Raw genomic sequence first — 12,334 nt, 5'->3', positions numbered from 1 at the left:
TGATACAGCAGAAACTAACACACCATTGTAAAGCAATAATACTCCAGTAAAGCGGTTAAAAAAAAAAAAGACTTGCCTTTTATAATTGCTACCTCTGTTCTATGTACCAATCAACCTATATTCCAAATGTTAATCTCCATTCCTTTTATGCTGTCTTATCAAGAAAATGAATGGTAGCTTACTTTTCCAGCTTCTAACATAAAGCATGGCTGTGAGAAATTTAGTCTCCACTGTGTACAGAAAATGTTTTGTTTTGCCTTGTTCTTGTGGAGAGGAATCAGTGTGCAGCAAGCAAACACTTGTCTTCTCCCAACATGAGGAGACTGGAAAGATTAGTAGGAGTCATTGTGAATACAGACTTTGCAAACTATGCAAGCCAAAGTTTTACTTATTGAAAAAGATATAATCATGAAATTATTGAGCTGAGAAGACTATCCTTTCCAGACTAAATATTCCCAGATTTCATATAAACTTTTCCTCTAGGCTTGTTTTTTCCATAATTGTACTGTGGGAGTATTAGGAAAAGTGAGCATTCAGTACAATTTTGTTGAAGGAATTATATTGTTTTGTATGCCTGTAATGTGCTCATGAGTGGTCTTCAATTGCGTTTGGATTCTTTGCACATATATAGTGACATCCCATTTTGGTAAGCAAACATAAATCAATCATTCTATCTGCTCAGACTATGTGCATCTGGGTGAATATGCTTCTGTGCCTAGATAAAGAACTGGAAGTTCCCTCTCTTAGCCTGTTCATGTTCTAACACAATACCCTAGATTAGGTGGTTTATAAACAGTAGGAATTTATTTCTCACAGTTCTAAAGACTGGGAAGTCTAAGATCAAGGCATCAGGAGATTCAGTGTCTAGTGAGGAGCTGGTTCCTAGTGAGCATCTTTTCACTGTGTCATCACATGGCAGAGGGGGCAGGGATCTCTCTCAGATCTCTTATATAAGGGCATTAATCCCATTCATGAAGGCTCCACCCTCATGACCTGATCACCTCCCCAAGGCCCCCTACCTCCAAATGACATTACATTAGGCATTAGGATTTAACATGAATTTTGGGAGGACACAAATATCCAGTCTATAGCATTCTCACAACTAACATTTAACAGTGATGTGTTACATTGTTATAATAATGGCCCCCAGTGAATTATGCTGCCCTCTATCTGTGTCCTTATGTAACCCTCTTCCTTTCCCCTAACCTCTTCCCTTGCAGGTGGTTTTTTTTGGACAAAACCTAAGATGACTCCACAACTAAGCTCATGACATGCATGAGAAGTAGCGCGCTCTCTCCCTTTCTGCTTCCTTGGAGAACCTTCAAAAATAGTATTGTCTTGACTCTTTTATTTTATTTTTGCGGTACACGGGCCTCTCACTGTTGTGGCCTCTCCTGTTGCGGAGCACAGGCTCCGGACGCGCAGGCTCAGCGGCCATGGCTCACAAGCCCAGCCGCTCCACGGCATGTGGGATCTTCCCAGACCGGGGCACGAGTCTGTGTCCCCTGCGTCGGCAGGCGGACTCTCAACCACTGCGCCACCAGGGAAGCCCTGTCTTGACTCTTTATAACCTCTCCCACATTGCTTCTGGGTTTACCTTGCTTGATTGATAGTAAAAATTATGCAGTAAGCAGGACTTGAAAAGTGCTTGTCCGTTGGGATTTGCCCTCCAGCTCTCCTGAGGACACCATTTAAAGAAGTTTAGGCTACCTGTTGAAGGATATGACCACAAGTAGCAGAGGCTAGCTTTCCAAGCTGAGACTCCCCCCCACCTACCCTTTAGATATCCAGCTTTAATCAAACCAGATAACTAAGCATATATCAAATATATATCAAATCAAGACATTTATATGAAAGGATGGAGTTAGACGATTTTGGAACTAGTGAATCCAAAATCTGTAGAGTAGGCTGGCAGGCTAGAAACTCTTCAGCAGGACCTGATAATGCAGTCATGAGGTAGAGTTTCTTCTCAGGGAAACTTCAATTTTGCTTTTAAGGTAATTCAACTGATTGGATGAGTTCCATCCACATTATGGAGTATAATCTCCTTTACCTAAAATCACCAGGCTATAGGTGTTAACCACATCTACAAAATACCTTCAGGGGGCTTCCCTGGTGGCGCAGTGGTTGAGAGTCCGCCTGCCGATGCAGGGTCCACAAGGTTCATGCCCCGGTCCAGGAGGATCCCACATGCTGCGGAGCAGCTAGGCCCGTGAGCCATGGCCGCTGAGCCTGCGCATCCGGAGCCTGAGATCCGCAACAGGGGAGGCCACGACAGAGAGAGGCCCGCGTACTGCAAAAAAAAAAAAAAAAAAAAAAAAAAATACCTTCACAACACCTAGATTAGTGTTTGAATACTACTATAGCCTAGGCAAGTTGATACATAAAACTAACCATAATGGTGGTAGTCATGAACAGTAAACATTTTGCGACGCCATTGACTCAGTGAAGATTAGCACCCCATTGATAAATCTGCTTGGTTCTGCTTAAACACCTCACCCATACCAAGTTTATAAAAGGCCAAGAAAATAGAATTTTAAAACATTACCCCAGGGAGCTTAATAATGAGAGAAAGGGAGAGAGCTAGTTTTAGTGTATGCTCATGAGCTCAGTTGTGGACTCATCTGAAGCCCTGCCCCAAAAAGCCACCTGTGGGAGTAGAGCTTGGAGGTAGGGGTGGTGGTTGCAAAGGGACCCAGCAAAGAAAAGCTGGATACCACCAGTTTCCAAGGAGGAAGTAGACATAAAGGGAATTTCAGGTGACAGTCCCTAATGGTGTGGGGTTTGTCCCCAAAGAACCCTCAAACACCTATAAGAGATTCATCTTGAATATAGTGGTCAAGTAAGCTCTTTTGCTTTCCTTCCTTTCTTCTCTCTCCATTCTGCTCTAACACTATAGTGCTCAGAAATTATGTTTAACAAGAATGTAGGTAAAGAAAGAGAAGAATAAACTGTATCGTCATTCCATAACAACACGCTTCTCCTACGCAGTGATCCCAAGCATAGAGCAGAGGACAGTGCCCAAGAGTTAAATCGAGTTCAGGGTCTTGATTATTAAGTTGGAGTTGAGTATTTCAATTACTGAATGAATTTGCTTTGCAGCTTAAAGTGACTGCATAACTTTTTATTACCTAATTGTATTTAGAAATCATGAGATCAGTCCAAGTTTCTTTAAGTAACATTTTATAACCTTGTGTTCTTTAAGCCTTTAAATTCAACCTACAAATCTTATTCTGTTTATAAAGTAACATATCCCTTTTCAACGTATAACAAATAAATAATAATTGAAAGGACTGAATACCCTTAATCAGCTACATTAAAAACCTAATTAAGTTGCCTGAATTTAAAACTGCATTTATAGTTTTAGTATATTCATTTTTATTTGAGGACTTCAGATGCCTAACTTAACAAGCAAGACTTTCTCAAACAACTTTTATAAAGCTAGTAAACTAAACTTAAAGCCGTAGCAACTCCCAAGGTCTTATAAAAACTTGAATATTTATTTGTAAACTTGTCTAAATTCTTAATATTTTTCAACTAAAAGTCTTAAATCCAAAAATAGCATGGTCAATAATTTAATATTATGTATGTTATATATATTATTATATAACGTTGTATTTAAAATTACAGTTTTGAAGCTAATATATCAGAATCTCGAGTGTATGTTAATTACTCTTTTTTTTCCTTTTATTTCTTTTTCTTCTCTGATTGCCATGGCTAGGACTTCCAAAACTATGTTGAATAACAGTGGCAAGAATAGACATCCTTGTCTTGTTTCTGATCTTAGAGGAAATGCTTTCAGTTTTTCACCATCGAGAATAATGTTTGCTGTGGGTTTGTCATATATGGCCTTTATTATGTTGAGGTAGGTTCCCTCTATGCCCACTTTCTGGAGAGTATTTATCATAAATGGGTGTTGAATTTTGTCAAAAACTTTTTCTGCATCTATTGAGATGATCATATGGTTTTTCTTCTTCAGATTGTTAATATGGTGTATCACATTGATTGATTTACATATATTGAAGAATCCTTGGATCTCTGGGATAAATCCCACTTGATCATGGTGTATGAGCCTCTTAATGTGTTGTTAGATTCTGTTTGCTAGTATTTTGTTGAGGATTTTTGCATCTATATTCATCAGTGATACTGGTCTGTAATTTTCTTTTTTTGTAGTATCTTTGTCTGGTTTTGGTATCAGGGTGATGGTGGCCTCATAGAATGAGTTTGGGAGTTTTCCTTCCTCTGCAATTTTTGGAAGAGTTTGAGAAGGATGGGTGTTAGCTCTTCTCTAAATGTTTGATAGAATTCCCCTGTGAAGCCATCTGGTCCTGGACTTTTGTTTGTTGGAAGATTTTTAATCACAGTTTCCATTTCATTACTTGTGATTGGTCTGTTCATATTTTCTATTTCTTCCTGGTTCAGCCTTGGAAGGTTATACCTTCCTGAGAATTTGTCTGTTTCTTCCAGGTTGTCCATTTTATTGGCATGGAGTTGCTTGTAGTAGTCTCTTAGGATGCTTTGTATTTCTGTGGTGTCTGTTGTAACTCCTCCTTTTTCATTTCTAATTTTATTGATTTGAGTCCTTTCCCTCTTTTTCTTGATGAGTCTGGCTAATGGTTTATCAGTTTTGTTTATCTTCTCAAAGAACCAGCTTTTAGTTTTATTGATCTTTGCCATTGTTTCCTTTGTTTCTATTTCATTGATTTCTGCTCTGGTCTTTATGATTTCTGTCCTTCTACTAACTTTGGGATTTGTTTGTTCTTCTTTCTCTAGTTCCTGTAGGTGTAAGGTTAGATTGTTTATTTGAGATTTTTCTTGTTCCTTGAGGTAGGCTTGTATAGCTATAAACTTCCCTCTCATAACTGCTTTTGTTGCATCCCATAGATTTTGGATCGTCGTGTTTTCATTGTCATTTGTCTCTAGGTATTTTTTGATTTCCTCTTTGATTTCTTCAGTGATCTCTTGGTTATTTAGTAACGTATTGTTTACCTCCATGTGTTTGTGTTTTTTACGTTTTCTTCCCTGTAATTCATTTATAATCTCATAGAGTTGTGGTCAGAAAAGATGCTTGGTATGATTTCAATTTTCTTAAATTTACTGAGGCTTGATTTGTGACCCAAGATGTGATCTATCCTGGAGAATGTTCCATGCGCACTTGAGAAGTAAGTGTAATCTGCTGTTTTTGGATGGAATGTCCTATAAATATTAAATATATCTGGTCTGTTGTGTCATTTAAAGCTTGTGTTTCCTCATTTATTTTCATTTTGGATGATCTGTCCATTGGTGTAAGTGAGGTGTTAAAGTCCCCCACTATTATTGTGTTACTGTCGATTTCCTCTTTTATAGCTGTCAGCACTTGCCTTATGTATTGAGGTGCTCCTATGTTGGGTGCATATATATTTCTAGTTGTTAAATGTTCTTCTTGGATTGATCCCTTGATCATTACGTAGTGTCCTTCCTTGTCTCTTGTAACATTCTTTATTTTAAAGTCTATTTTATCTGATATGAGTATTGCTACTCCAGCTTTCTTTGGATTTCCATTAGCATGGATTATCTTTTTCCATCCCCTCACTTTCATCCTGTATGTGTCCCTAGGTCTGAAGTGGGTCTCTTGTAGACAGCATGTATATGGGTCTTGTTTTTGTATCTATTCAGCAAACCTGTGTCTTTTGGTTGGAGCATTTACTCCATTCACATTTAAGGTAATTATTGATATGTATGTTCCTATTACCATTTTCTTAATTTGGGGGGGTTTGTTTTTGTAGGTCCTTTTCTTCTCCTGTGTTTCCCACTTAGAGAAGTTCCTTTAGCATTTGTTGTAGAGCTGGTTTGGTGGTGCTGAATTCTCTTAGCTTTTGCTTGTCTGTAAAGCTTTTGATTTCCCCTTCGAATGTGAATGAGATCCTTGCTGGGTAGAGTAATCTTGGTTGTAGGTACTCCCCTTTCATCACTTTAAGTATATCATGCCACTCCCTTCTGGCTTGTCAAGTTTCTACTGAGAAATCCTCTGTTAACCTTAATGGGAGTTCCCTTGTATGTTATTTATCATGTTTCCCTTGGTGCTTTCAATAATTTTTCTTTGTCTTTAATTTTTGCCAATTTGATTACTATGTGTCTTGGTGTGTTTCTCCTTGTGTTTATCCTGTTTGGGACTCTCTGCGCTTCCTGGACTTGGGTGGCTATTTCCTTTCCCATGTTAGGGAAGTCTTCTGCTATAATCTCTTCAAATATTTTCTCGGGTCCCTTCTCTCTCTCTTCTCCTTCTGGGACCCCTATAATGCGAATGTTGTTGCGTTTCATGTTGTCCCAGGGGTCTCTTAGGCTGTCTTCATTTCTTTTCATTCCTTTTTCTTTATTCTGTTCCGCAGCAGTGAATTCCACCATTCTGTCTTCCAGGTCACTTATCCGTTCTTCTGCCTCAGTTATTCTGCTTTTGATTCCTTCTAGTGCATTTTTCATTTCAGTTATTGTATTGTTCATCTGTTTGTTTGTTCTTTAATTCTTCTAGATCTTTGTGAAACATTTCTTGCATCTTCTCAATCTTTGCTTCCATTCTTTTTCCGAGGTCCTGGATCCTCTTCACTATCATTATTCTGAATTCTTTTTCCAGAAGGTTGCCTATCTCCTTTTCATTTAGTTGTTTTTCTGGGGTTTTATCTTGTTCATTCATCTGGTACATAGCCATCTGCCTTTTCATCTTGTCTGTCTCTCTGTGAATGTGGTGTTTGTTCCACAGGCTGCAGGATTGTAGTTCTTCTTGCTTCTGCTGTCTGCCCTATGTAAATACTCTTAAACATTATAAGTACTCTAAAAATCAAATATATCTTATTCCCAAATATAATTTCAAAGTATTAAAGCCATAGTTTTAATTTACTTATTTTTCCTCTATTAATTTTAAAGTTTCTTTTTGTGAAAACATTTAACCAAACAGCAGTTTGTCACCCCAACCTGAGAGGTTTGTGACCCCATACACAAGACTTGATTTTCACTACCCGATGGTGGATATCCTGACTTGTTTTTGTTTTTCTGAATTACAATTACACACACACAGTTTAAAGGGAAAATAGTTCTTTATGCTGTGTTTAAACACATCAGGTGTTCTGTCAGTTATATCTTCTTGGGACTGTCATTCAGGAATGTGCTGACCTATCTCATTGTTGCCTGGGTAGTAGACCTGCTTGCATGGCTATAGTTCTGTGTTGCATCCCTTATCTCCTGATTTCCCTATCTTTATGTTTCTTAGTATACTTCCTCATGTTATTGGGGTATCTCTTCTATTAGTTTCCTGAGAAGAAAAACATTAGAGGTACATTTTTGAGACCTTGAATGTTTTAAAGTATTTTTATTCTACTTTCTACTTGGCAAATTTGGGTTTATTAATATAGAATTTTAAGGTAGAAATTATTATCCATCAGAAATTTGAAGCATTATTCCCTTTTTGTTTTCTGAATTTCACCCGCCCCCCGAGCTTCTAACGTTGTTGGTAAAAAAAAAAAAAAGTGATTTATTTGGATTCGTAACCTTTGGTATGGAACCTGCATTATTTCTTTCTGGAAGCTTTTAGTACCCTCTCTTTGTTTCCAGTGTTGTAAAATTTTATAAGATTCTGTTTTCAACTGGTAGAAGATAGCTGGAGGGTCTAAAACTATACTAAGAAGGGTATTGAGGGTTACTCTTCATTGCAGTGCACGGGCTTCTCATTGCGGTGGCTTCTCTTCTGGATCGTGGGCTCTAGGCATGCCGGCTTCAGTATTTGCAGCACAAGGGCTCAGTAGTTGTGGCACACAGGCTTAGTTGCTCTGCGGCATGTGGGATCTTCCCAGAACATGGATCAAACCCATGTCCCCTGCATTGGCAGGCAGATTCTTAGCCACTGCCCCACCCGGGAGGTCCATCTGTTCCTAGCCCTACTTCCTGAGATCCTTGGCATCAGTGTTTGTGATGATGCCGGCAGGAGTGCAGAAAACTTTTCAGCTTTTCCCCCTTCAGGTAAGGATTCACTTTCTTGATCTCTATTGAGTCACTTATTAAACATTTTACCTTTCCAGCTTCCAAAATGTGCTGTGGTCTCCTTTCCAATTGTCTTTATCCTTGTGAATTTATAGCCTTCCTTTTTTAAAAAAATATTGACTGTCATTTTACTGTGGTTGAGAAGTTGAGCCAGATCTCTCCAATCTTTAAACACACACCATCAACTTTTTTTTTGATAATAATGTGTACAAGACCATACCATTTAGAGATGCTAAATTTCTTCTGGATTCAAGATAAACTCTTAGATAATTTTTCTGTTAATTGAAAACTAGACTTCTTCAAAAGGTACAGCTAATTTCCTTTCTGATTTGTTGGTTTCAGTTTAACATTTCTTTCAAAAGTCTAATGTATTCTGAAATTTTTCTGTCTCATTCTAAAGAAACTTCAATACCTTCCCATAGGTGTTTATGTATATATATATATATATATATATATATTCTTATACATCTCATATCTGGTTTAAGGTCTCTACCTTATTCTTCTCTGATCTGACAAAAATTCCTGCAGATATATCTCTGGTTCCAGATCTTCTGGCTCTGTGAGTGATATATTAATTTCCTATTGCTCCTATAACAAATTAACACAAATGTAGTAGCTTAAAATAACAAATTTATTATTTTACAGTTCTGGAAGTCAGAAGTCCAAAATGGATCTCACTAGACTAAAATTGAGATGTCAGTAGGGCTGTGGTCCTTTTAGAAGCTCTAATGAAGAATGTGTTTTTTTTGTCTTTTCCAGCTTCTAGAGGCTGCTGTCAATCCTTGGCTTGTGGCCCACAGGCAGCCATCATATCACTCTGACCTCTGCTTTTTCAAGTCTCCTGCCTCCCTCATTCATTTGTGAGGTCTCTTATCATTGAATTGGCCCACCCAAGAAAATCTAGGATAATTTCCTTATCTCAAAATCCTCAATTTAATCACACCTGTAAAGTTTCTTTTGCTCTGTAAGGTAACATATTCACAGGTTCAGATGATTTACATATTTGGGGGACCATTATTCTTCCCTCCACAAGTGGTAACACTAAAGTGATACTAATGACACTACTCAAGCTAGAAAAATATCTCATCAGCTTGTTTTTTTAGAGTATACCTTCAAACCTTATTTTTATAGTAGGGTTGATTCACCAGTATCCTCCAGTTCATATAGTTCTTTTTACTCTATAAACATTCCCTCACTGAATCTTTTCTAAAGCAATGACTTAGTTATGAATTGTCATGTATGAAGACCAGTCTCTAGATTAAAAGCTTTTGTTGCAATGGGAAGAAGAAAAACCATAGTTTATATCTGTTTCATAAACTACTCCTATGCCCCAGGGACCAAGCAGGTAAGTCCATCAAATAACTCAATCCAGTAAAAGATAAAGGAACAGTAGTTAAACTGGCTAGTGTACAGTTAGCATAAAGGCATGCAAGACATATATTTTTAAGAGGCTTTTGATCAAGCTGAACAGGGCTTCAGGCTTCAAGTTTGGACTCCTGATTTAGGTAATAGTTGATCTTTATAGTCATAAGGTACTTAAACAGCTTTATTTACATTTCAGAAAACCCATGATCAGTGTCTTTTTAAGTATGTATTTGTTTTCCCACAAGGATTCATTTAGATACTGCTGGAGCACATCATGCCAGGTTTTTTTTTAGATATCTTATATATATTTGTTTCCCAGGTGACCTGACCTGTGACGGTTGATAAGGAGTTCACTATCTAGTTAGCTAAAGAGATAGGTTTAAAGATTGAGTGATGTGAAAAAGGCTGTATTAGAGGTATGAAAACACACATGAAAGAGCAATTAATTCTGTCTTAGGTTAGGAATATGGAGAGGTGGTCAGCTAATACTCCTTAAGTGGATGGAATTTGAACTGAGCTTTAAAGAATTAATTCTCTGTGAGAATTAGCATTCTATCTTTATTTTGCTTATTCTTCTATTAAAACTATACTTATTAGAGAAAAAAATGTTGCTTATTTCATTTTATCTTCATGATTTCCCCCCCCAGATTTTGTCCACAAGTGCTTGTGGAAAAGATGGCTGATATTAACCTCAAAGAAGTAACCTTAATAATAGGCGTAGTTGCTGCTTGCTATTGGAACAGCCTCTTTTGTGGTTTTGTTTTTGATGATGTGTCGGCAATACTGGATAATAAAGACCTGCATCCATCTACACCTTTAAAAACTTTATTTCAGAATGATTTCTGGGGAACCCCTATGTCTGAAGTAAGTATATATTACTTATATGTATCTCAGATTTTAAATTATTCCGGTAGTTTAGTACTCCTAATTTTTTATCAACATTGCATTGCCATCATCATAGTAATTATGGATTTTTTTCCTCAAAAATTTTATACGAGACATAACATGTTTGTAATAAATTAGATAGGAAGTTGAAAATGTGATCATATTTTTTATAGTACTTGATTCTTTCCTTGGTTGTGTACCTTGGCTTAATCTCTTTAGAAATAATATATGTGTGTAAAAACCAAATGTGTTAGAACAGTAGGCGTAACACAAATCTAACTGAATTTATTTCTCTTTTTTCTCTCTTATGAGTCAGGCAGAAGAGATGACTGCTTGTGGTATTTAACCATTTAAAAATATATGTAACTTCAATATAAATAGATTAGACTTTAAGGGTAAAAATGCTAAGTATACATATTGCCTGTTTTTCTGCAGAAAAAAATGATTTATTAAAAATTTTAATTTGTGCCATATCTCCTACCTGATACTTAATTTGATTTTATATTGAGAACCCAAAAGTTTAGTTCATGTTTATGGAGATATTTTTACTTTGCCAGTAACTTTATTTTGAAGGTCACTGGTAAACTGTTTGGGATTAAATCTTTGTTAGCTTGGGATCATAAAGATTAGATTCTAATTTTAGTTCTGTCATGTAAAAGCTGTGTGAAATAGGTGGGAACACAGCTTTTAGATGACTGAGGCATTTTCCTGATCTATAAAAGAATAATACCTTGAGGATTAATTAATCTGTCTGTAGTACATAGCACATAGTTGTTGAAACATAACATATAACACTTTTTGTCATTTGTCATTCTTGGCCCCTTTCCGCATTCTCCAAATCTGGAAGCTTCTCAAGGAGGGGTATGGAATCTTTCATTCCTCTCGTCACAAACAAGTATTTTTTCTTATTAAATAAGCAGATTATTTATTTTCCTGCAACCTTTCCTATTCTCACTGAATTCTAGCCTTTAGAAGAAATAAGTCTTTTGATAACAAGGGGAAAATATGGTACTATTATAACATGTATTCTAGATAATTTATTCCCCTCTACCCATACCCTTTATCCCCAGAGACTCTTAGAAATATGTCCATTCCCCCAATTTATGCTAATATCTATTTTGATTTTAATCATGTCATTAGATTTTGACCTGAAAGGTTTGAAACCAAAAGGTTTCTACAACATTTTTCTGCTTTCTGTTACAAGTCATTTCAGTTCAGTACATTGCCTTTAAAAGCAATTTTGTGTGCTTGAGGTGAAATTCGAAGGATGTATAGGAATTAGCCAAGCAGGAAAATGCATTCTAGGTAGATAGCACTCATGTTGTGTATAGTCAATACAGACAGAGATATTAAAATGCTTTTAATTTCAAAATGGGAACTGTCTGCTTCTTGTGCTTCCTAATGTTCCCTATTGGGGATGAGCAGGCTTAAGTCTATAGCTATATACCAGAGTTACAGCAAATTATGGTAAGAGGTAGGAGAGCAAAGAATGTGAGTGAATGCCTTTATAAAAAATTACAAAGAATAGGGCTTCCCTGGTGGCGCAGTGGTTGAGAATCTGCCTGCTAATGCAGGGGACACGGCTTCGAGCCCTGGTCTGGGAGGATCCCACATGCTGCGGAGCAACTAGGCCCGTGAGCCACAACTATTGAGCCTGCGCGTCTGCAGCCTGTGCTCTGCAACAAGAGAGGCTGCAATAGTGATAGGCCCGCACACCGCGATGAAGAGTGGCCCCTGCTTGCCACAACTAGAGAAAGCCCTCACACAGAAACGAAGACCCAACACAGCAAAAATAAATAAATTAATTAATAAACTCCTACCCTCAACATCTTAAAAAAAAAAATTACAAAAAATAAATAGGATAATATTTTATATCTTTTTAACTTGTGTGTTTTATTCTTAAATCTGGTTTGATTTTGTCTTAGAGTAAAAATATTTCTTGTTAAATATAACTTGTAGTTTATAAAGAAATTCAGTACCTCACATAGAATTTGATTTATTGCCAATAGAGACTGCAATAACAAAGGTATCTATTCTCTAAGAAAGTTTTTGCTCTTGTATTACTCTCTGTGTA

The 12,334-nt window shown here is 37.0% G+C and overlaps 1 protein-coding gene across 1 annotated transcript in view; it reads left to right on the top strand.

The window, feature by feature from the left end:
• Positions 1–12,334, top strand: part of TMTC3 (transmembrane O-mannosyltransferase targeting cadherins 3) — a 62,273-nt gene that overhangs the window by 4,541 nt on the left and 45,398 nt on the right. The window contains exon 2 of the mRNA XM_024761383.1: positions 10,023–10,239. Within this exon, the coding sequence (XP_024617151.1) occupies positions 10,051–10,239 (189 nt within the window). The 5' untranslated portion in view covers positions 10,023–10,050. The remainder of the gene's footprint in view (positions 1–10,022; positions 10,240–12,334) is intronic.

This window comes from Neophocaena asiaeorientalis, unplaced genomic scaffold (assembly GCF_003031525.2).
Source record: "Neophocaena asiaeorientalis asiaeorientalis breed wild unplaced genomic scaffold, Neophocaena_asiaeorientalis_V1.1 scaffold653, whole genome shotgun sequence".
In the NCBI taxonomy this organism is placed as follows: Eukaryota; Metazoa; Chordata; class Mammalia; order Artiodactyla; family Phocoenidae; genus Neophocaena; species Neophocaena asiaeorientalis.
Note: the sequence above shows the minus strand (reverse complement) of the source record. Positions and strands in the feature narration are given on the sequence as shown.